The sequence below is a fragment of the Silurus aristotelis genome (assembly GCF_946808225.1).
Source record: "Silurus aristotelis genome assembly, chromosome: 28".
Lineage (NCBI taxonomy): Eukaryota > Metazoa > Chordata > Actinopteri > Siluriformes > Siluridae > Silurus > Silurus aristotelis.
Window position 1 is genome coordinate 10,892,872 of NC_139601.1, and position 26,778 is coordinate 10,919,649.

Consider the following 26,778-nt stretch of genomic DNA (forward strand, 5'->3'; position numbering starts at 1 on the left):
TCAGGGAATTAGTCATACTCTTTATAATAATACTCACTAAATAATTTATATTGATTTTTATCTAAAGTATATTCTTTTCCATCCTAGAATTGTATTTAAAATTATTGGCACCCCCTAAATTTACATTTGGTGAAATATTTTTTTTTCTATTTGTTCTCGAAATGTTTATGGTTACAAATAATTTTAAATATAATTTTTTTTACCTGCCTTTAAATGTGAATAATATTTTGTTGTAGGACAGAAGAAAGGTGGAATCAATCAAGGTACAATTATTTTTGCCCATACTGTTGAAGGGTGCCAATAATTCTGCAGCGCACGGTAGACGTTTGCTAAACTCTATGAAGGTATGTATGAAACCAGCACACTGAAGCACCTGTGTGTTTGTCCCAGCAGGCGTGGCTTTGAGAGAGCAGATTCAGAATACACAGACAAGCTGCAGCACTACACCAGCGGCCACAGTAAGTGTTTTTACGCTCTATCCACACATACCATCTCATACACTTCCAGGACATAAAACAGCCAGCAAATGAATTCTGTACCTGGATATACTTTGTTTAAAAGCTCTCACAGCTTTATTTGGATATGCCTCCATTCTCTAACTATCGTCTCGTTCAGGAAGTCATAACACATACACATTGTTATTATTAGTGCTGTCTCTTACTTTTCCATAGCGATCTCAATTCTTCAGCTCATCACAGAGGGAGAGAAAAACAAACATTTCATCCCGAGCCTTAACTAAGAAATTATTATTTTATATTTTTACATTTTATAAACTGATTCAATGATAATTATTTATATCTGTATTTTGTTTTCTCCACACAATTTAATGATGAGGTCATTCAGCCAAGATAAGTACATGTAATAAAGACTGTTAAAAGGTAAAAAGAAGTGAGGGTGTAAGATCAACCCCTTCTGTACATGCATTACTTTATATTTACAGTAATAAACATTTTATTATACTTATTAAAAAATAAGACTTTATGGGTATTAAATTATGACAATTGCAATCATTCTCTCTCTCTCTCTCTCTCTCTCTCTCTCTCTCTCTCTCTCTCTCTCTCTCTCTCTCTCTCTCTCTCTCTCTCTCTCTCTCTCTCTGTCATATTTGTTATGACATTGATTTGTTTTGACATTGATGGCTTTGCCCTTTCTTGTGAATTGAGAATGTATTTGCTTGATGTAATCAATAGCTGGGGATTGCAGTAAACAGTGCATTTATGGGAGGGGGCGTTTCTGGCTCAGCATATACTGGTGAACTCTCAAAAGTCAAGGCCAACATTCATCCATTAGCATGGAGTGACAGAAGGTGCCCTCCATCTTTCCACCTCCCTCCTTTTTTACTCTCAGTATCTGTTCAGCTATTTACAGTACCACTCAGACTGATGGGCGAGGTTACTCAATTCCCATTTCTATCGTGACCCTTTAAAAATTGTCTCCATCAGATAGCATCTCAGTTCTCAGACCCTCACCGTTGACTTGGTGTTCTACAGAGATGATCTAAAAATGAACATTGTTGCGTGATTACACCAGAATGACACTTTCTGACCTTGTGCACATTCAGCACTTTTTCGTTGTTATATTAATCACTTCTTTTTTTTATTCCTCCTGTTTCTACACAGAGAGCTACACAGGGATGAATGTCTGCCCACATCCCCCATTTAATAATGTTCTGTGAATTATTATTTGCCTTTTTAGGATTGTAACAATAAATCAATGTGTATATAGTAGATTGCACAGCGATGGTAAAGTGTATAGTCATAGTTCATGTTTGATCACTTGCTCTGGCCTGAAAATCCCTGAAAACATTTTATTTTCAGCTAAGAATAAGACAGAATAAAAATTTCCCCAAGCAAAAAGGCCAATTTGCTGAAAGGGAAGACACACAACATGAAAGATGTATTTGCTTTTGGTATCAGTTACTTTGGCTTTGCACTGAATTGACCTGTGAATAGTGAGCCAATAAAAAACAAGTGTTGGAATTGTGCTGTCTTTGGTTAGTAATAAATGGAGAAGGCGTATAAATTTAAATATATATTCACCTTTTTCTGTCCCTTATCACACATCTGAAATTTAAACCCTTGTTTACTGATACACTGCAAGGGTTTTTTTGTAAATTGTGTTTGTGTTTGTTATGCCTGCTGGCTTCTCTTTTAAAAAATGTTGGCATCTCTACAGTGCAAAATGTAAACACCTAAATTTGTCTTAAGAGTGGTGACAGTCATGTCTGCAGCCCTTCCTGCCCCGAAACCTCAAATAATTGAATGAACTACAATTCTCCTACTCCAAATGAGCAAATCTCTGAGCACACACACCTGTTAACGATTTCCCATGCACCCATTAATGTGGACTTAACAATACTATTTAAATTGATCTCCTAAACGTTTCTCATACATGTATCTCTAGCTTTGTCCTTCGTTTACTCAAGTATCTGTGTGTTCATTCTTAATTTTTGTGTATTTGCCCAACCTGTTTCTTATGTACGATTAGTGCCAGATCTATCCATTCTGCAGTGCATGTAATAAAAAAAAAAAGAAGCTTAATTTTCATGACTTTTATGTTTCCTTAAACCTTGGCATATGTTAAATTATACACAATAAAAATAGGACACTGTAACTGTCAACTAGACTTTTGACTAGTGAATTGATATCAGGTCAAGTTACATAAATAAGGAATAAAGTACAACATGGCATGGCATATTTAAATGATCAAAGACCAGGAAGTTTAATTATTTTTCAATAACAGCATCAGTGTTTTATTTCACATATATCACTGTGATTTGCCAGGATTAACAAATGTTTTTATTTATTATAAAGAAAATACACTAGTATGACCGTAGAAATAGTAAGCACATAAATATAAACCTTTGATTTGTCTTACAGTCAGTTCTACTCTCAGAGTAAAGTATAGTATGGAAAACTAATTAACAATAAATTAATTATTAATTGACAAATCAGGATTGAGATTTCAATAATGCTTTGGTATAAAACATAATGATAATAAGCACATTTACACACTATTTTTAAATTGCACTATAAAACAGACGTTGGTGTTGTATCTATAATAAATTGTAATGCGGGACCTCATATTAAAGTGATAGAAAAATATGGTATAAAGCATTATGTATGCTGTTGGTATGAAGTAATATACTTTCTAACTTCCAAGAATGCTTCAGTCATTATCAGATTTGAAAACGTATTATGGATTATATATTTTTAACAATATGTACTACATATTATGTACATCACATGCAGTATGAAATGAATACTATAATTTATATGAAGTGTTTTTACACCTGACTAATATTTTATACCATTGTTTAAAGAGAGGTAGGCATCAGAAAGAGCAAAGTAGGTTAAACCCTGCATTAAATCCACACAGTAAAATATAATATCCGTGCATAGAACTGGAGGCTAGTTTGTATTTATTCCTTTGTTCAGTCATTTCTTTTTTACCATTATCACAGCTATTAATATACATATCATTACCATTTCCACTGGGTATTACAATAAATCTTATTCGTATTTAAATTTGTCTTTGTGAGACCGTTTTTCATTTTGTTTCCATACCCAAGGAAAATGCTGATATTACCTTCTGCTCTCTGGCCTGCCTATTCTACTGGCTCCAGACATTCCCAAGTGTATGAGCACACAATAATCATTAAATTAGGTTTCTTGAAGGCTCTGAAGACTTTCTTTGCCTTCAAAGGCCTTTTGAAATGTCAAATCAGAAATGACCTATAAGGTCTCAACCATAACGTCTTACAATCTTAGCTCCTCAAAGCCTGTCACACTTCAGCGGCTTCAGTCATACCAACATGATATGCAGTGCTTTCTTAGTCACCGTTATACAGTGCCTGAGCCTGCTGAGCTTTATACATCATAACCGGTCACTTTTTATTCTTTCTAGTGTCACCAGGAATGAAGATCTACATTGACCCGTTTACCTATGAAGATCCCAATGAAGCAGTAAGAGAGTTTGCCAAGGAAATTGACATCTCGTGTGTGAAGATTGAGCAAGTCATTGGAGCAGGTAGTGCAATGATTTCTTTTTGTTTTAATTATGGGATTTGTCACTTTTAGACGAACCTCTTTGTATGTATTTTTGTAGGAGAGTTTGGGGAGGTGTGCAGTGGCAACCTGAAGCTCCCAGGAAAGAGGGAGATGTTTGTCGCCATTAAGACACTGAAATCGGGCTACACTGAAAAACAGAGACGGGACTTTCTGAGTGAGGCTAGCATCATGGGACAATTTGACCACCCGAACGTCATACATCTGGAAGGAGTGGTGACCAAAAGCAGCCCTGTGATGATCATCACAGAGTTTATGGAGAACGGATCACTGGACTCTTTCCTGAGGGTGAGTAAATGGTATCCATAATGTTAAGTCTCATATACTCAGGAAATGCTTTCTCCTATACTTATAATAGTAATGCTTTTTGGTGCATCAACCTAATTTAAAAGTATATATTGTTATAATGTCATTTTTGACTATATAGTATATATAACAGCCTTTAAACATCAGAATTCTTTTAACACTCAACTTTGGTTTGGTTTTGGCAGAAGATGATAAAAAAGTGAACTGTGTCTTTAAAAAAAAGTGTCTTTTTGTTTATAAATACAGAGATTATTGGGTAATTTCCAGAAGTCATTTTATAGAATAAAGAATATGGCACACAGTAAATAGTGCACCGTATGTGTAAAAATAACTGACTTGAAAGATTTGGTCAGATCAGACAAAAAAGCAACAAACCTAATCTCGTGCAAAACCTCATCTTATCTGAATAGGGCTTATGGGAGCCCAACATTGCTTTTTTTTTTTTTTTTTTTTTTTTTTTATAAATGCTTGTGAACATTTGGCACATGGCTGCATACAAACACACACACACACACACACACACACACACACACACACACACACACAGACTTGCTTACTGTATGTTTGTAAAGATTTAAATTGTATTTTAAATCTAAAAGACCATCATCTGTCAAGCTGTTCAAAACAGAAGTACAAACCCAGCAGAAATGTTGTATTTAAATCCTTTAAACCCTTACATTACAAGAACAAGCACATATGAGTGTGGCAAGAAAGAGACATTCAACCGAATGAAAATCCTTCATTTGTTTGTGTGTGTGTGTGTGTGTGTGTGTGTGTGTGTGTGTGTGTGTGTGTGTGTGTGTGTGTGTGTGTGTGTGTGTGCGTGCATGTGAACACATCATTTACGTATATAAAATGTCTCTTCTTTACTTAACACAGTGTACATCAGGTAATCCCCCCACAGGAGGTTCTTTAATACCTTATTGGCCCTTTTCATCAATCCTCCCTGCTGTGTACATGTAGCACTCTATATTGATTTGAGCAGACTAATAAGCCCTCAGCTTTCCTGTCTTTATAGCCCCAGGCTGCCACACTAGCATTTGCTTTGAGATTGTGTTTGCTTTATGTAAAGGTATTCCAGTGTTATCGAAAAAGCCTCAATTTTAGTCTTAGTGTTACATTGCGTGTAATATGCTCACTATATTATGTACTTAAGGCACATTATACACTATGTAAGCAATACAGCAAAACATGGCATTAGAAAAATGATCAGTAACAGAGTGGTATGACAGGACCTAGCACAGACTTACTGTTCCTGTTAGTGTATTATTTTTTTTAATAACTGTTTGTACAGAAGTGGCTTATAGCTCTTATAATTATTAAGTGATTACAATGTTAAACATGCATCACCTCAGTATACACATACATCACATTTGATAGTTACACTAAATATTGTGGAACATTATTATTTATTATTTATTGCTTATTATACATCAGTTATTCAAATATTTGAATTACAGTCTGCACAATCTTCAGTGCTTTGTATAGAAAATGTATCAAATACTGTCTAGTCATGTTCAAGAAATCAACACTACTGGAAATGAATATCCTAAAAGTATTTTCTTAATGTATCTTTAATGTACATTGATTTCACACAGGAAAATATCTAAATCATGAATCATGCACATTAAAAGAGGAAGTCAGGAGTATATAAGTTCAAAGTTAAATCCTCTTTCTGCGCAAACTCATCTTGAAGTTTAGCCGACAGCGATCATCTTTCAAATCCGAGAGAAATGAAGCAGGCTGGAAATGAGAGGAGGCTGTTTGCAGGAAGCAAGTGACCGGCTCTGGCAGCCATCATTTTTATTTGAGTCACTGGGGAAAGCGTGAACGTCGAGAAACCTTCATCAATGCTAATTCGGTACGTTTGAAGTTAGGGGAAAAGTGATTTATGTAAATTGCCAGGACATGGTGGATTTATTTTTCTCATTAGTATAGCTTTACCTCTGAGCTTTCATTAAGTAGAAACTTATTTTAGACCTGACACACAGCTTTAAGGGGTGTCAGGAAGTGAAATGATCAGAAATTAGACACCACTGAGAGTATGAGGAATAAATGAGGTAAGATAGGGAACAGATCGACATTTGCAAAGCATTTGTTTAAATCAGCTTGGTCCTGTTTAGTGCAGTGCAGGTTCAGTGGTTAGGAATATTCAGAAGGTTATAAGTTCAAGTCCTTGAGCAAGGCCTTTACCCGCCAACTGCATTTGCAATTGCTTTCTGTTTTCTGTCTTAATTATAAGTTGCTCTGCTTAAAAACCTCAGTTTAATGAATCCATGTAAATGTTTCACTTGAGTGCAGGCTTGTGCTTTGCTAATCACTAGGCATTTTACTTCATGTTGAAACATGAAACATGCGCAGGCCATGCTGTGTCTGTCTTCAAATTGGTCATGTACTGTTTTTAAACTGACATAAGTAAATGTGAGTTGCCTTGTAATAGGAATTTAACTGCAAAAAGAACTTTACTTAGGATGAACAGATAATGTGTTCTTAGCAGTTAGAAATACACACACAAGACAGCTCTTTTTTTTTTTATAATTGGTCACATACGAAGCATGTGAAACAAACAAAAGCCAAGCATGAACATGTGAACCTGAGAAGATATGAACTCTCCATTCAAATATTCATCCTTAGTAACTGCCTGGTCAGGGTTATGGTGGTTTCAGTTAGGCCAAAAATTCATACACATATAAAATATTCGGAGCAGTAAACTTGTAGAAGTACAGACAGTGGCATTAAATTACAACTTTTCCTTGATAAAGTAATGAATGTAAAATGAGGGTGAGAAGGCTTTATTCCTGAGAATTTTGTAGAATTTAGGCTACAGGGCTTTGCTGAGTTTTCTTTGGAACAGACCTGTAAGCCTTTGTTAGAACATGTGTAAAAGCACTTGTGATATCTTTGTCTGTTGAAGAAAGACATCAGACTCTCTGATGGAAGACATTATGCATTCTGCAGTTGTGTAAGATCCAAAAGCTATTACATTTTTTTGTTTCTCAGAAAATATGCATTCATATTCAACAGTGCAACAGTACATACAATTTTTTTTTTTTATTAATTTAATAATCTGTTGGGAAGTTGAGTAGTATGTTTGAAAATAAAACCCAACAACTAGACAGTAAATTGAGTGAGCTAAATGTACTGCATTAGTGTGAAAATATTTCTGATAAGAGAAAGCCAGATCTGCAGTCAGCAGGAAAAGTGTGCACTGGGAAAGGTTTTTCTTTTCTTTCCGCCCAGTGAAACATTTTAACCATATGAAGTATAGAGGTGTGCAGATGACTATTTTTGTAATCTACCCCCTAATTCCCCCTGAAACAGTTCCTTATGCATTTAGTTTTGTTGTGTAAATAAGACTAAATAGCAGTGTGGCATAGAAAATTCAATCGTGACTAACACTGTCCTCAGAGTACATTTATAAAACCTAAAATAATGATGTTCTTAAAACAGCTCTAACTATAACAAGACAAGTAAGGATTTATTTTATTACTGGTCAACTAGTGAAAATAAATAGTCATGCAAGCAAGCCCTAGATTAACATACACCTTAACTGTAAGAGTGTAGATTAAGTTACTGTAACCCTACAGTTTAATGTCAGCAGATATTTATTCTGAGAGAAAATTCTTGAATACTTTCAAGAATATTTACTTAATATTTACTTAATATTTAATTTACTTTTAGCACCAGTTCTATATATATATATATATATATATATATATATATATATATATATATATATATATATATATATATATATATATATATATATATATATATATATAATCACACATACTGTACATAATAGAAATACAGTCTTTTATACATGCAGTAAAATCTGAGTTCCCTCAGGAACATATAAAGTGGGGACTGCAAGTTTGTTTAGCCTTGCACTTTGAGTACATTTTAATTTTATTATTAAACTTTAAAAAACATACACAACAATGCCAGGGGTACAAAAGCATTAGCCTTTGGACACTTCCTGGTTAGCGGCTAATGCTAACGATATGGATTCTTTAGTGTTTTATGTCCAGCTTCAAGAATTTCTATTAAAAGGAGAAAATCCTGACAATTTCGCATATCAAGAGAGTAAATGAATGATGGGTGGAAGGAATGAAGACATTTGTAAAAGTATGCTGAAATAAGTAGAACAGTTAAGTAGATCGTATCTTTATAAATTTAAATATTAAATGTAAAACCCACACACACTTATATACACATCTGTATTACCCAAATGTGGTCTAAAAAATGTAAACTATTTTATTAAATTTTTCCATTTATTAAATTTTAATTAATGCAATTTGTTTAATTAATTAATTTAATTAATATAATAAAAAAGTGTATTGCATTAATTTTATTTATTCTACTTTATTTTATTATATATATATATATATATATATATATATATATATATATATATATATATATATATATATATATATATATATATATATATAATTTAACCAAGCAGGCATTTTATTTAAAAAATTTTAAAAATGTAAACTGTAAATGTAAACTATTAATAATAATAAACTGCTTTAATAAAAAAAAATTACAAGCAATTTTATGTTTTGCATTTCTTCCACCGAACTGTACTGAAATCGAACCAAACCATGACTTAAAAATCGAGGTATGTACCGAACTGGGAATTTTGTGTACTGCTACACCCCTATATATATAGACACACAAACTTTTTAAGTGAAATTTAATCGCCTAAATACGTTGACTTCGAGAAGGTATCATTGTGAGAATGATACAGTACAGATGACTGTGATAAATGTATGAATGTATAATCAAGAAATCCTGAACACGTACTTTGTTCAGGTTGTGCATGGAAATGAGTTTTGGCTAAGAGTCCCTTTAATTAAACTGTATGCAAACAGTGCAGAGAGATTAGAGCGGCGGTTTGTATTTGTGAAGGATTTGAAACTTATGAATAATTTATGGAAGTTAATTGCTGTGGAGGTTTGGAATGAGGGTGATAAATTAGGAGATGGCAGGGGCGTGAGGAGGAACTCAGGTTGTTTAATGGGGAGGAAGGGTGTGTAAGGGTTTTAGCATGTCCTGTGAGGACCTCTTAGCAGCAGTTGCTAACCATAATTGCAATATTATTCTGAATGTATATAACGCCCGACTTTAGGTGAATAAAGATTACCATCACAAGACAGATTTTGAGGTTTTCTGGATCCTATTATAATTAAACATCGCTTGTGTAGCAGGAAAACAATTGGACTGCCAAACCACATATTCTCATCAGGACATGAAATACACATCTCAAATACATTTAAAACATGGGAATTTTTCACCTAATTTAATCTACATAACTTTCTTTTCGGCTTCTCCCGTTAGGGGTCGCCACAGCGGATCCTCCGCACGTTTGATTTGGCACATGTTTTACGCTGGATGCCCTTCCTAACGCAACCCTCCCCAATTTATCCGGGCTTGGGACCGGCACTAAGAGTGGCTGGGGATGGTTCCCTGACCGGGAATCGAACCCGGGTCGCAGCGGTGGGAGCGCTGCATCTTAACCACTAGACCACCAGGGGACCACCTAATTTAATCTACATAATGCTCTGAAATGTTTGTACAATGAAAGAAAGTGTGAAAATTCACAGTGAAAAAATACAGAATTGCAGTGAGCCTCACAGATTTTTTTATTTTATGTATTTTTGCAGTATGTATGAAACTCAGACTTAATCAAAACTAAATCATAATCGTTCTTCACAACTATAATGATAAAAAATAAATGTTAAAATGCTTAAAGAGTTGGGGATGTATTACACGCATCCACACACACTAACATAGCTTTCCAGTGCAATCTCTGAAAAAGTAGAAATGTATTTTAAATTGCATTCATCTTGATTTATAAGTGAAAACACCAATAATTTGTCTATTGGGAGCTATATAAAGAGCCATATATATAAAAATGGTGCCCCAAAACAAATGTAATACACAAACCACCAAACACACAAAAACAGACGGATATGTCTATGCACTTGACCCGTGTCTGTCTGTCTACACAAAGCCTGCTGCTCTCATCTCCTGTGGTTCCTGTGGTGGGTCTACAGATGGGTGCAGCTGGAGCCACAGCTGGGTCAAAGCAGCAGGAGCTCCTTCTTCAAGACTTTATGACAGTCTTCGAGAACAGCTGAAGGATTTATCAGGGCTCAGTATGGGACATGCAACATCTGCTCTCTTATCCAACTTAGCACACACCAGAATGCTTTCTATCTCTTAGAGTCATCCCCAAGCCTAGACCTAATAAAAGAAAAAACACAGAGAAACTTAAACCAGGACAGACAAATCCTGAAATAATCTGTTCTCATTCCTTAACCCCTGTTGTTCTAACAGTTTCAAAACCACCCAAACCAGCTAGCATGAATTTTTTAATCCATTTTTTTTATCTTACAGCAAAACGATGGGCAGTTCACGGTGATCCAGCTAGTAGGCATGCTGCGTGGGATTGCCTCGGGAATGAAGTACCTTGCCGATATGAATTACGTGCACCGTGACCTGGCAGCCCGGAACATCCTAGTTAACAGCAACCTGGTGTGTAAGGTGTCAGACTTTGGGCTCTCACGCTTCCTGGAGGATGACACATCTGACCCCACCTACACCAGTGCTCTGGTGAGACCTCTTAATTATACTTTACTGTATAGCAGTTAGTAGGGTCGCCTTTGACACAGGTTTTCACAATAGACAATTAATAAACTTAAATGGAATATAACACATAAGTATTTTTACTGGTATTGTGATGTGATTTTTGTCTTTTTGAGCTTCTAATGGTGTGTAGACTTATTCTCTCCAAACTTTTTATTCTGTATGGCAGGGTGGGAAAATCCCCATCCGCTGGACTGCACCAGAAGCTATCCAGTACAGGAAATTCACCTCAGCTAGTGACGTATGGAGCTATGGCATCGTCATGTGGGAGGTGATGTCCTACGGAGAGAGGCCATACTGGGACATGACTAATCAGGATGTATGTACAAATTCCATGTTTAACACATTCTGTTTTGGTCCCATTGTCCCAACTATTGAGTCTAGCAGTTATTTCATTTACACTGCTCTATATTAGTTTCCTGTGTTTTTGGAGCAATCTTAGGCCTTTGTGATGTGAACATAGTTCATAGTTTAGATGCAAAGAAATCCTGGGTCTAAAAAAAAATGTGTTTACCACCCCGCATTTTTATCTAAATTTAATAAGTTATTATGGATTCATTATTATTTAATAGGTTTTATATCAGGCCTGGCTACAAAATGAATATATTGAGGCCAAAAGATGAATATTGAGACCACTTAATATTTTTTCAGGGTCACAATCTAAGTCTTTAATAGTCATTGTTTGTAAAACTTTAGTTGACTAGTTAATAGTGCATCATATTAAATACGTGGCCTTTAGATCTAGCAGAAGCAAGCAAGAAAAGTCTATTCATTTTAATAAACCTGTTAAGGTGGCACAGGGTAATGGTACATCCATGTTGCAACTTAAGTGACTCCAGTATAGTGTAATGTGTCATTCCAAGGTTGAAGTAAAGTGTAGTATTAATCATTTCCATGTGTAGGTCACTGGGGTCTAAATCAATTGATATCTCTTTCTCTCACTCAATTAAAAATACAATAGTTGCCACACGTTAAGTAGTTCATGGCAACAAAATCGCTATTGGGAACCATAACTCATAGCTATCAATATATTAAATTCCTGTAGAAACTCAATACATGGCCTAAATGTACTGAATTAAGACATGACATAAAACACTTATTACTCTAGTTTAGCTAGCTGACTAACTGATTCTGTGACCCAACAGATATCAAGTAAACTTTCAATATTTTTTCCAGATCTAGACTGTACAAAAAAGTTGGAAAAGATGAAGCATTTCTGAGCCTAAAATTAACTATTTAAATATTTTGACCTGAAATCACACATTTAAACTGCACTATTAGGACACTACCTGTTCCCTATGCTGATGTACTCGTTTCTATCAGACAGTCAGTGGGGTGTCCCAGTAGGACCCCTGGCCTCTGTGTGAGTGATGGATAAGGGCAGCACTGAGATGTTGAAACAAAAAGGAAGGTAAACAGCAGCACTGGTGGTGCATCATAAATCTGCTGTGTACCATTTGATGCCTAGACCCAGATTCCTGCTCCTGCTTTAACTCCCATCAGTCTGCTTCCAGGGTCTTCTTCAGGGGATGATATTAAACCTTGGGTCTGATCAGTGTGTGGTGGTTGTAAAATTGTGTGATTGTGCAGGGACCAAAATTTTAAATTAATTCACACTGCTCGTCTTTAACCTTGTATTCTGTATCCAATCTTTGCCTGAAATATGATTAATTAAAACAGAGTAAGAATTGCATACACTGGTAAAGCAAACACAAAGAACTAAATGTAAACTCCTCACCCAGCTACTTGTGAGCAAGAAATTTATTTCATATGCAAAGCACGGGGCTGCGCTAACTGTTTCTGCCCTTGACTGCAGCTTTCATTTTCAGCATCCCCCTGGGTGGCTGAGGGGAAAGCAAATTACGGGTCCAGATAATGAAAATAGTTTGAAACTGAAAGAGTGAACACTAATGTGCTAAGAGAGACTGCAGATCTCAGCGGTTATCTTATTAGCAGCTCTAGATAGCGTTCCATTGCCCCGTCGGGCTGTGAGTTTGAGGTAGCAGGATGAGATTAATCAGGCACTGAATGGAATTCTATAATGCCCTATATAATGAGCTAGAGTGTGGTGGGTCTCAGACGGTCCCCATACCTCTTTTTTCCACAACTCTGATGTGTATCTCAGCTTCTCCGTGGTTTACTGAGTATAGAGGCCAATGTGGTGCATCAGTTCCACTCACTGACAATTCAACATTGACATAAGACGCAGGGTGCACAGAGATGAGGTCAATCACCAACAGTACTATGCAGAGAAAGGAACTTGTAGTGTGGAAAACGGCTGTCTCTCATATTTACAGAAGTAGAACAGTTCACAGCGAAGATAAAAACATACCTAAACACAGAGTGACAGTGAGAATTTCCGTCCACAGCTTCCAGCACAATTTTCTAAACATAGAATTCAGTTCGAATGTAAATTACTGAGTGTGTTAATCATGATTGGCCTGACAGTAATACCGTGCCTGATTTTGAGTAAAACCTACAGAGGATGGAATGAGACTGCAGAAAATCAGAAGGCATCTAAATCAATTCTGGGTGGCAAGAGGCAGCCCTAAACCAACACCCTGTCTATGATCATTTATTTCTCATTTACTACGCTGAGATGGAATAAACAAATGCAAGGCCGTCACACAATCCAATGGTTTATATGCTTTATATTTTTCCGTCTTATTTCTTTCAGTAACCATGTCCTCCTGATTAATAACCTGTGTGCATGTGTGTGAGTGATGATAAATTGCTTTCCTGGATCCCCTTCAGACAGAGATAATGATCACAGTGCATTTATGAAGAGAACAGATAAATCCTTGGTTTCTTGCAGTGAAGTCAGCCCCAGTCCTGGGCTCTTATCAAGACACTTAGTGTATTTATATACAACACACAGTGTTAGCATGTTACAGTGATATGCAACTTGCACTGTGTAGTGCTGAGTCTAAAGTTAAGAGCGTACAGTGCAGACTGCAATTATTTGGATGGTAAAATAGCATCCATTTTGTGGAAGCATGATTGCCACTTGGTTATTTTTGACTGCAAGAGATTCTTTTTTTCAGCAGCTTGGAGGTTGGCAGTTTGCGTACATTACAATTTTATTTGATTATTTTATCAGTGTTCTATAAGCCAAATAAGTGCCATTTTCCATATTACAGTAGACTTAACATTGGTAGATTAATTTCGAGGCTGATACAAGGGGGTTTCACACTGGCACTATTTTTAAGCTTTCAAAATATTATCAATCACAATGTCACAATTATCAGTGTGACACTGGATGTAGATTGAGTTTTGTGTTTTTTCATAGTTCAAATAAAATAGAAATTCTACTTAAGAATGACCATGAATAAAAGTAAGTATTATAAATAGTTTATTACGTATGTAACCCTAGTTCCCTGAGGGAACAAGATGCTGCGTCACAACACTTTGGGAATGCCTCTGAATTGCTCACGCTCTGAATTACGTGTGAAATCCGGCAAACAGCAAGTCATGATGTCACTGGCGGGGCGACGTCGCGAACCAGAAAGCTATGCCAGGGGCAAACTCCAGGATCGACGGGGCCACGGAAAGAACCTGTAGGACCCCGACCCTCTTAATGGAGGATATTGACAGAAGGAAAGCAGTCTTTACAGACTGGTACCTAAGGGCCACCTCGGCCAAGGGCTCGAAGGGGGGCTCAGATAGATCTGCCAACACAACAGCCCCACAGGCACTCTGGGTCGCATCCCGGTCCTCAGCCTCTGGGTGCCGCGCAGGAAACGTGTCACAGGAGGGTGTTTACCCACCGACTGCCTCAAGGGCGGGGTACAATAAGCCGCGATAGCGGACATGTAAACCTTCAGGGTTGAAGGAGCCAACCCTGTGGCAAATTGTTCTTGCAGGAACTCCAGTACTGAACCAACCGGGCAGTTAACTGGGTCTAATTGGTGGTGTTCACACCACACAGCTAACAGGTGCCATTTAGCGGCGTACAACCTCCTCGTAGAGGGAGCTCTGGAATGAAGGATGGTCTCCACTACCTCAGTAGAGAGACCAGCTGCTAGAACTGTGCCCCTTCAGGGGCCACAGCCATAGCTCCTATAACTCTTAGGCAGGTTGAACCAGGGTTACCCCTGCCTAAGAGAGGAGATCTCTCCTGGGATGGATTTCCCAAGGAGGCACCTTGACCATGTTCTGCCCGTTCAACGAGGTGCCACCAGGAGGAAACGGGCTCCATCCCGGCGTACTCTCTCTACAACTCCCGGGAGCAGCGCGATAGGGGAAAAGGCATACAGGTGAAGCCTCGGCCACGTCTGCACCATTACGTACAGCCTCAGTGGGGCTGGGTTAGAGAGAGCACCAGAGGGGACAGTGCAAAGTCTCATGAGTCGCAAACAGATCCACCTGGGCTCTGTAAAATCACCCAGCTTTTCCTGGGACCACAGGAGGATCTGCCGTGCCAGCCTGTACAGGGAGCAAGATCGGAGACCCCCCTGGTGGTTGATGTATGAGACCACCGATGTGTTGTCCATACGGACCAGCACATGGTAATCTCTTAGGTCTCGGAGAAAGTGTTTTAAAGCCAAAAACACAGCCATCATCTCCAGGCAGTTTACGTGCCATAAGAGATGTAGTTCTTTACACTGACCTTGGGCGGAGTGGTCACTCATGACCGCTCCCCACCCTGTGAGAGATGTGTCTGTCGTTAGCGTTATGCAACGACAAGGAGTTCCCAGGATGAGGCCTTGAGACAGGAACATAGGTTCTTTCCACATATCTAAGGCCACGAGACCTTGATAGCACGGAGTGGACTGCCCTTTCAAAAGAGAACCCTCTGTCTTGGAGCCAACACTAGATGGGTCTCATATGGAGGAGGCCAAGTGGGATCACATTGGACGCTGCCGCCATGAGACTCAGCAGCCTTGATCCAGGCGGGAGACAGCCCAAAAAGGTGGTTCCCTGTACTGGAGAAAGCACACTCTTCCCTGTGTTTAGTCTTAGCCCCAGCTCCTTCATGCAGGCAAAAATTACATCTTGATGCCGGACCGCCTGATGCTCTGATCAAGCTAATATCAACCAGTCCTTAATATTGTTCAGAATGCGGATGCCCTGAAGCCTTAGGGGGGCTATAGCCACATTCATACACTTTGTGAAGGTGTGGGGTGAGAGTGCTATGCCGAACGGAGGACCCGATATTGGTAAGCTTCGCTCCCGAAAGCAAACCTCAGGAACCTGCTGTAAGTGGAAAGGATGGCTATGTGGAAGTAGGCATCCCTTAGATCTCACCAGTGAGCAGTTCAAGGAGCGCAGATCTGGTATCGGCCACAATCCTACCGGGGCATTCAGCAGAAAAGCCCTGTCCCTTTCGGGAATCTCAGATGCCTTTCTGTGGCTACTAAGGCTGACATGGACCCATGCCGTTTCTTTGGTGGCCCTAAGGGTTAGGTCAGCTGCGCGACATAACTCCTTAGTATCGTCAGCCCCAGAGCTGAAACCCTCATCCATCTCCCGCAGTAAATTGGTCTGGTATGCCTGCAACAGACTCATCGTGTGGACACAACCCGTGTCCCTTGCTAGCTTCCAAAAATTCTCCCTCTTATTATTTAATGTGCTGTGATTATTTTTGTCACTGGATTTACTAATTATCTCCAGCGCAAATATTTATTTTGCAAGATGGCATCAACAGTCTCTCAAAGCATATATCATTCATCATAGCATCAATAATTATTCTATTAGATCCTTAATCATTATAAGTACATCTAAACTGCTCAACCCAGTGACTTAAACTTACTTGGCAATTTAACTGGACTGAATTAGAGTGATGATAAAGCAACTAAAGCAACTGGTTGTTTGTTGGAGTCAGAAATTGTAAATTAATTGCCAGATAAGTTTCTCAATCTGAAAACATCTAGAGAGGTTTTTTATTTACTGAGGGCTACTGAAGGTTTCTAAAATAGGCAATGAACTAATCATAGCTTTGTAATGTGATCCTTTTAAAAAGTGATTTGTGTCATTTGTTGATCGTAACACATTTTATGGTTAGATTTGTTGTAACAGTTTGTCTAGGTACATTGTAGGTATATTATTTTATATGCTTCTCCTAGTATATATTATTGTTTGAAGAAAGCTATTTAAGGTTTTTACTGTCAGTAGTAAATATCTACTCTCTAATTAGAACAGAAACAGGTCATGCTACCCATAATCACAGTTCTCTTGACACTAATAATTTTTCAAACATCTTGAAATTTTTTTAAAAGGGGATATAACATCAATGTAAAGTAATATTCTAAAATGGTACAATGGTAAGCGGTATATTGCCAGAGGTGGAAAAGGTTTAGGTTACAAAAAAACTGAAAAATAATGTACATTTCAGAGCTATAAAAAAGGTATTTGTCAGAAAAAATGTAATGGTAACAATTCATACTGGTGTCCCAGTAGATAGATATTTGGATAGTATTTCACTGAAACACGCGGAGTTGAGGTGCTGGGAGTGTTAGATTCAACCCGGGAATTTACCTGGGACGAGTGTCCCAGGTCCCCGGGATGTTTCCAGCGCTGCTTTCCACTCTCGCAGCTGGGCATGCTTTGCATGCAGCTCGCGAATTTGTTTCTCCAAAGCCTCCATCTCCAACTCCACCGTTTGCAACTCGAACGAGTCCTCGCCTGTGCTCAAAGGCAGACACACAGCCGGCATAGTGCTTATAATCACGAACAGAGTTAAGATACAGAGATATGAGTGAGAGGCAATGAATATAGTCAACACTAGTAATAGTCGAGTTGACAAACTACAGGCACAAGTCAGGAAGACAAAAACAATTTAGGATTATTAAAAGAGTAAAAAAAAGGATAGGTAGATAGTAAAGTTTGTTTGAAAACGCCGAGAGAAATACAAACACGAAACTCGCGGCAAACAAGTCAAACACAGGAAGCTACGTCACCAGAAGTCACACTGAACAGAGTATTATATTACTGTCATAATGGTTATAAAAAGGCAATTAACAAAGAAAGACTGGCAGATCACCTTAACCCTTAAATATGTAGGTTTTTTTCTTTAGAGAAATTGCAAAGGATGGCCAAGGTATCATAGAGAAAATTTTCCACAGCACTATTCAAAAGCACTTGGAAACTCGAGAAAACTCTGAGAACAGGTCTGGCAGAGCCAAAGCCAAAAGATTCAGAAGGCAAGTTTATGAGATTCAACAGCTTGCATGATAGGTGGCTAACAGACCAGTTTAATCCCACAACAAGATAATGACCAAATCATGCATATGTCAGAACTACCTTAGAAGAAAACAACAAGATGTACACTTTAAATCCTGGAATGGTCAGCACTGTTTTCTGGGAACGTCTGCAATATTGTTGAAAGGAACCTTCCAAACAATATTTTATTTCCATTATCGAAAGAATGACACAAGTGTGTTTGGCTGTTATATCTTTAATAGGTGACTACATTGATGAGTCAAAAATGTACATTCAGTTTTTTTAAACAAAAGGATTTCAGGATTCTTTTTGTCCACTTGTTAATTTGTTCTATGCTTTAATTTCAAATTACAGTGAGACATTAAAGTGTGTAATTAAAGTCAATAAAGTCTGACTGGTAGTAAATATATGAATTAATAAATGTACAGTGCCTGTCAAAAGTTTGGAAATGGCAAGATTTTTTATTGTTTTTTAAATACACTTGCATATTCCTTTTATGTATGTGCAACAAACTAGTCATTTTCTATAATTTAACGGTATGAAAAGTCAATGGAATTTCAAATGGAATAAGTCTCCAGTTCCCCCTGCTCTAAAACAACCCCCCAATCATGAAGTTTATGTTTGTAAGCATGAGACAGTCTGCTAACATCTCTCCTATTCACCATTTTCAAGTCAGATACTGTACAATTCTCATGTGTTTTTGCCTTTTACCCAGTTTATTGCATATTAACAAAAGAAACAGGTCTCAAAATCCATAAAAGACTAGGCGTTTGGAAACTTCTGACAGGCACTGTATGTAAATATATATGTTTAATATTACTGCCAAGATTCAAAGTCACTCTAGAGAGTAAAAGATATTGTGTTAGAACACTTTGCACAAGTTGAGTAAATGAGAAGTACTGTTAAGAAAATGCATGGTTTCACTTAAGTCTATAAACAAGACATAGAAAACCAGCAGAGAGGTAACGTTTGTAATATTTTAGCTTTCAAACAGCAGAGACAGCCTAGTATTCACTTAGGCTTAGTAAAAGCCCACAAATCATCATTAAATGTCCATATATGTCCTACTGCATTATATTATATACCCACACAAAAACTCGGTACAGTCCCTTGACCACATTTAACCTGCTGACCATTTCTCTCTCTCTCTCTCTCTCTCTCTCTCTCTCTCTCTCTCTCTCTCTTTCTCTCTCTCTCTCTCTCTCTCTCTCTCTCTCTCTCTCTCTCTCTCTCTCTCTCTCTCTCTTTCTCTCTCACAGACACACACACACACTCCCTCTTTCCCTCTCACTTCCATTGTGTTTGTCTGTCCGTCCGTCCGTTCGTCTATCTATCGTCTATCTATCTATCTATCTATCTATCTATCTATCTATCTATCTATCTATCTATCTATCTATCTATCTATCTATCTATCTATCTATTTGTTCTACTCTTTTGAAGTTAAATTGAGAGTTAATTAAGTGCAGTTCCAATATAGCAAACCGAAGATTGTCTATAGATGTGTAAAAATGAAGTAAATCAGTTGTTTGGTTGGCTATAACTGTATTGCATGAGATATTAGGACAAAACTTAAGTTTGTTAGAATCTTGTTCCTCTTTATATGTAACCTTCTGAATAATGTAAATATTTTTATGCATACCAAAAAAATATGTCCATTTTTCATCATTAGTATGTGCTGTGTTCCTTTTCACTCCTGAACCCAAGCCCTTTAGACATCTGCTAAAGACTCTGGACGTCTGTCTCTCTCCCATCAGGTGATCAATGCTATTGAGCAGGACTACAGGTTGCCTCCACCTATGGACTGCCCCAGTGCCCTGCACCAGCTCATGCTCGATTGCTGGCAGAAGGACCGCAATAATCGTCCCAAATTCAACCAGATTGTTAACAACCTGGACAAGATGATCCGTAACCCCAACATGCTGAAGGCCATGACACCTCTTTCTTCAGGGTAAGACCGTCAGTGATCATTTGCATATAACACATGAACATACCGAACACGTGAACCGCTGCATTGTTGGATATATTCAATTTTTAAAAACCTGTTTATGAAAAAAACAGTGACAATGTCAAAGTGTGATATAAATTGTGTGCTATCTTTTGTATGGGAGCAAAAGGGACTATTATGTGCCTGAAGTAAATGTGAATGGACTTTGTGTATAAGAGAAACACACAGATGCTAAATCATATTTTAAAAAGATGTGAATATTTTTGAGAACAGGGCCCTCGGTCCTATGTATAGCCACCAATTTGAACTTGTCTAGAGTCTAGGGAGCGTATATTTCTGTACATAATCACATATGAGCCCACATATTCAGCACATGATACAGTATACCAATGTGAGAGCTAGTCCTTTTGCCAGTTAGTTTTCAACCTTTGGCCTTTTAAGCCATATTTACCACATACATGGTTTTAACCACAGTTTGACTATCTGTAAAAGAAAGTTAGAGAGAAATAAAAAATGTTGTTTCTTTTCACCTTAGTTTGTCAATGTGGCTCATATTTTTGTTTATTGAAATAAAAATATCTGAAAATATTTGCAAGAGATAGACTGTCTGGTTACAAAGGTACAAACAAAAGTAATTGAGAAGTAGTTCTCAGATACATTTTAGCATTTAGCAGCTGCTTGTTATTGGTAATATTTATACAGCAAACCAGACAGATTGCAGAATAAATCAATAATTTAAAAATGTATGAGGGTGACCACTGTCTGTCCTGTGCAGTGTGCACTTGCCCTTGCTGGACCGCAGCATGCCTGACTTCTCCAGCTTCAGAACTGTGGACGACTGGCTGGATGCTATCAAGATGGGCCAGTACAAAGACAACTTCGCCAATGCTGACTTCACCAGCTTCGATTTGGTCTCGCAGATGACAATGGAGTAAGTGCTATTGAAAGAGATTAAGAGTGAGAGTGGAAGTGAGAGAAAAGAGAGAAAGAGAGAGAGAGAGAGAGAGAGAGAGAGAGAGAGAGAGAACAAGAGAAAGAGAGAGGAAGTGAAAGACATACCTATTAAAATTGTACCCACCGAAGACTTCAGTACTGTGGCCAGTCTCATTGACTTGTTGGCTGAAGTCTCCATAATATCAGATTTGCAAGACTGCATGGATGCAAGTGTATAAAAAGAGAGGGGACCAATGAGGGGAGACTTCATCTTGGAATCGTTAGCATCAACATCACAATGTTTGCAGCTAACAGTACAGCACGTTTACATTTTTGTGCATTTCATAATCTTAATCAGATCTTTATACAGATTACAAAGTTATAATAAGCAATCCTTGATCTGTGATCCTTAATCAGATCCTTGATCTGTGATATAGCAATTGTTTGTTATTGTTCATTGTATCCAAGTTTGGGTAATTTCACAAGCAAAGTCATCTGAAGCTTGCATTTTAGGAGAACTGTATATTCCTAGAAAGTGTATCCCCCTATGCATCCCCCTAACACACTAGAAGAATTGCAAATTAGAGAATTCCAAGTTGTAAGTTTGGATTTGATGGAAGATTTAGATTGGGCATGTGCAAGTAAGAGAGAGAGAGAGTGAGATGAAATGAAAACATTCAGGTATACTCTAAAACCCAAATTTAGTACACCGTTTGGTTTTTCCATTGTTACCTCATTTGTAGTTTTGGTGTTTTTCTGGATGAATAATGCTTTTGTTGTTTTCTCTGACATCATTCCTGATGTTACGTAAGCATATTCTGGGAATCTGGAATTCATCTTACTAATCATGGTTGTCATGAGATGAATATGCTGCCTCTAAATAAACCCTGCTTTCAAAAATGTTTAGTAAATATTTGCTTTAAAAACTTCATTGTTCCCAGCATTTCTACCTCAAGTTCCTACAAGAAATATGAGCCACAGTGATGCTTTGTCAGATTCCCTTCTCCATAAATCCCTGGCTTTGATACCTGCACAAACCAGACACACATCCCAACAAAAACAAAGACATGCCGTTGTTGTAAACTTATCTCACAGCGGCCGATGGGGATGGTGCTTGGAAGGAGTCCATTTCATTTCGAGCTGACATGCAGTGTTTATTTTAGTATGGGGATGGTGGTTTATGTTAAAAGCATTACATGTTTTGATATCTTTGCTGATGTGTGCATTTGTGTGTGCTCGGCAGGGACATCCTCAGGGTGGGCGTGACTCTAGCAGGTCACCAAAAGAAGATCCTCAACAGCGTGCAGATGATGAGGGCGCAGATGAACCAGATCCAGTCGGTGGAGGTTTGACCTCCAGGCCTGATCCTGCACACAAAGGCAGGAGGGACAAGAGGACAGATGGAGGTGGATGCGTGCTGAGCCTGATTTTTTTCCCTCTGGGCCACTATTCTTTCCCCAAGGCAATCACTCTGGTCCTCTCTACCTAACCCTGCCCTCCGTGTTCTCCCTGTTCCCCGACAAACCACCAAGCAACACAGCAAAAATGTCGTCCCTTTGACATCGACAACACTTTTGCCCGATCCATCAGTTGTCTCAACTGCCAAAACATAGCAAAGAAGAATTTTCACCAAGAGCACGCTCATCTTTTTGCTCTTCCTTATGATTATTCATTTAAATTTTTTTGTCATGTTCTTAAATGATTTTTCTAAAGATTTTTTAAAGAAAAAACCTACATGAACAGAAAGATCTATATGATATATATAGATACATGTCAAAGTGTAGATGGATTTCACTGAAAGGCTACCCTTTAAAAGGGCAAAATACACCAATACGAAAGGTACAACACCAAGCAATGTGCTTTGTTATTCTACTTTACAGTAGAAATCACTTAATAGGAATATTGACTCCCTGCTCAGAGGCTTCAAATGGAAGAAACCATAATCCCTGTGCTATCATTGAGAAGGCAGAGAAAAGGAAATGAAATGGAAACTTTCTCATGACTGCCGTTATTTACACGAAAGGAAAAAAAAAGACATTTCTGTTATTTAGCTGTTTGAAACACCTGAAGCAAATACAAAACAAAACAACAAAAAAAAAAAGTCTTCTCTCAAAAGTAGTAGTCTTGTTGACAGTGTTGACTTTGTAATGAAGATTTCCTATGCTTCCATTCACCATGGGGAAAAAATGAGCCTTTTTTTTTTTTTTTTTCTTTTTTTTACAGACATCATAACCTGCCAAATAGGACATCATTCTGTCCTACCTCATAGCTCGTAGGTCTTTCTGTACATATCAGATGCACTTGACGTTGGGACATCATCAGTGTAGTCACCTAGTGCGTGGCTGTTTTCATTCAGGCAACAATGACGGAGTTAATATGATTGTTCACTTTGTGGTTTTTCCCTTCATTTTAAATCAAACGTTTGTGGTGACATTTTCATCATTTAGTACATGAAACAAAATATAAAGATTTCCATCAAATATGTAGAGATAAAAATAAAAATTGCTTAGGATATTTTTTTCATTATTATTATTATTATTGTTATTAATAATAATAATAATAATTTACAATTTACGTAGAAGGACACATAGATTTGTTTTTGTTTTTTACATAAATTCATTTTCTAAGAGCTCAGAATAGTATTAATCAATCAAATCAGGATGTCCTGTTCAGAATCACATGGCCCTTTCCACTGGGATAGTTCTGTGTACACAAGCATTGTGTTATGATTCCACTGGCCATGGCAAAGTTACGTCGAATGGTACGATTAGAACGCTTAATATGTGGCCACATGACTTTAAGAGCAGGAGGATGAGTACTATGTTTATAAATGTGGTTTGTGTGACTGGATAGAAAGCTAAATGACACTCATATACATCCCCTAAACAGCCTGTCTCCAATGGTTCTCGAGATTTCTGCCTTTTTACCAACATGAAGCGCATAAAACATTAAAAAAACTAAGGAAAAAAATTGTAAATATCCATGTAAGAAATACGTGTTGGATTTTAATGTACAGAATTTTTTTTTTGTTGTTGTTGTTGAAAATGAAATTAAGAGCTGTCAAATCTGGGCTTTTGTTTCTATTAGAGAGAGACGATGGGGACTGTGGGATCATCCTTTAGCATGGTCACAGTGAGCAGTGCAGCAGATACTGAACAGACACGAAAACCACAGACACCTCCAGCTGTGCTACATGGTGTGTGTGTGTGTGTGTGTGTGTGTGTGTGTGTGTGTGTGTGTGTGTGTGTGTGTGTGTGTGTGTGTGTGTGTGTGTGTGTGTGTGTGTGTGTGTGTGTGTGTGTGTCCTGGCATGGAGGTCACTTGTGGTTAACAGTGCTCAATTACACTTTGTCTAGCTCAGCTCACCAGAGACTTCCTCCGCTCCATAACCTCAGGGTTGACGTACATCTTTAATACATTTAAAACCCCTCGGTACAGTGCAGCTAGTCACTTCGACCACACTTCAGCTCACATAAGCTCCGTTGGCTGATCCAGTGCCTCGAGTGGAGCGATGTGAACTGATTAATATAGCACAGTGCTCATCTGGCGCCGATTTTCTGACCACAGATGCATCAGAGCTGCTCCTGCTCTGCATCTTCATTTGTTCCCATCACATGAACTACTTCATAGAAATATCTGCTTATCTCTAGTCCCATTATGCTGTATTTATACGTTCTGTACATGGACATTATACCTCCAGTAGGCTTAAGCCGCAGGTTTCATTTCCTTTCCTGCATTTTGATCAATCCCTTTTCATCATTTTCATCATTCCTTTTGTCTATCCAGGCCTCTTTTATTCAAGAAGAGGTTATTATTTATTTAATATGTGACTATCAGGATTTTGCCCACAGAGGTTCCATGAATCAGCGTGACTATTTAATGGGCTGATGGATAGAGACTGATTATCTCTTCCAGACTTTCTGAAATTCTTCACTGATGCCACACTTTTGCAAGACCCATAACTCCTGCTCCAGTGTTCCAATATTTAATGGCACCTCAGTCTTCCTAAGAATAGCACCGCTTTCTTTCATTCTTTTCTTCTTCTTTCTTTTGTTCTCTTGTCTCTGTTTGCATACCAAATCACAATTTGCATTAGAGGACTGATAGCATTATGTTTGAATTTCAGTTACCGAAAGCGATATGGAGCAAGTAATCCGAAGACTGGTTGCTGTAGTAATAAATCAGTGGAAGTGCAACATGTTTATCTGCTGTAGTGTTAATGGCACTTCTACATCTGAAAATTAATGCAGAATTTATCAGCCCTGTGTAATACTTATAAACAAAAAATGCACTGCTTTTGAAATGAAAATGAAGTGAAATTACATTTAAAGACTTCTTGAGAGTCATTCATTCAGGGGCTTAGCTCTTATGTTCATTTGCCTAGTATTAAGCTGTTTCAAGGAAATAAACGAGGCAGCAACAGCCTGTAAAAAAAGAAATAAGTAAATTCAAGTTTATTTCTATAGTGGACACAGTGAACATTGTCTCAAAGCAGCTTTACAGAATTTAAGAATTAAAGTGAATGATGTGTGTTTATCCGTGATGAGCAGCCTGGGGTGACTGGCATGTAAGTATAAATATATATATATATATATATATATATATATATATATATATATATATATATATATATATATATATATATATATATATATATATTTATACACGTGTGTGTTTATATATATATATATATATATATATATATATATATATATATATATATATATATATATATATATATACAAACAACTTATTTTGAATTATAGATGAAACTAATTAGACCACAATGAAGTGGTTTATATTTCTAGAAATTTTACTCATTGGAAGCCTGAAATGACTTTGTGCTTTTGGTAGACAATTGCTTCTTTCTAACTAAACTAAATAAAGTAAATTAAATTACATTGAAAACTTAAAAGGTATTGTAATGTTGGCATGCTACAATTAAAAAAATGGGGGCAAATGTTCTATTCCAATATTCAGTATATAAGTTCATTTCAAGCTTCAGATAGGAATCATAAATCAATGTGCTTTATCATAAACTCTAAATGGGAGAAAATAATAAAATCATTGAAATATTCATGACATTTTCACTTGATATCAGTGGACATGTCTGATCATTTTGTGGTGCTTTTTTGCGGTTAAAAATATGACCACACATCATTGTAGGATTTGTTTATTATTTTTATTTTTTTTTTTTCATTCTATGAGATTTCAACAGGTTGTTAGATAAATACACTACGACTATGTTATATTGTGTATATTACCATGCATATAGGTGTGAAGAGACACTTTGTGTTGGGCTCAAACCACTTCAAAACAACAAACTAATTTGTCCTCTTTAAGCCAGGCTCTGCCCTCAGGCACAATGTGACAGCAATCTTCTCTAATATATCGTCGTTTTGAATTAGATGCTTCCATTTGTAACTTGCTTCCATTTGTAACTCCTGTATTGGCTCTGCTCTACATTATTCACATCCCTTTTAAAGCCTTTTTTTTTTTTTGATAAACCCATTAATCAGCAGAGGAATCCTTAACCCATATTCTCTTATAAATCTCTACCGCAACAGTTCTTATGTTCTAAAAGCAGACTCAGTATTTATACAGGCACAAAGAATTGTAATGTAACAGAATATTTTCCTCCCATTGCATAAGTTTACATCCCTGCAGGAGTCCAACTGCTTCATCCATCTTTCTGTTTCATATTCTCTC

General features: G+C 37.4%; 1 protein-coding gene across 3 annotated transcripts in view; it reads left to right on the forward strand.

Moving 5' to 3' along the window:
• ephb2b (eph receptor B2b) overlaps window positions 1–22,997 on the forward strand; it is a 139,514-nt gene extending 116,517 nt beyond the window's left edge. Inside the window, exons 9-17 of one of the 3 annotated variants that reach the window (XM_083534088.1) lie at window positions 237–263; window positions 394–458; window positions 3,907–4,029; window positions 4,108–4,355; window positions 10,782–10,997; window positions 11,200–11,349; window positions 19,946–20,139; window positions 20,912–21,067; window positions 22,313–22,997. In XM_083534088.1, the coding sequence (XP_083390214.1) occupies window positions 237–263; window positions 394–458; window positions 3,907–4,029; window positions 4,108–4,355; window positions 10,782–10,997; window positions 11,200–11,349; window positions 19,946–20,139; window positions 20,912–21,067; window positions 22,313–22,421 (1,288 nt within the window). In that variant the 3' untranslated portion in view covers window positions 22,422–22,997. Of the gene's footprint in view, window positions 1–236; window positions 264–390; window positions 459–3,906; window positions 4,030–4,107; window positions 4,356–10,781; window positions 10,998–11,199; window positions 11,350–19,945; window positions 20,140–20,911; window positions 21,068–22,312 lie in introns of all 3 variants that reach the window. The other 2 variants (XM_083534089.1, XM_083534090.1) reach the window with 2 other exon arrangements.
• Window positions 22,998–26,778: the final 3,781 nt, after the last annotated feature.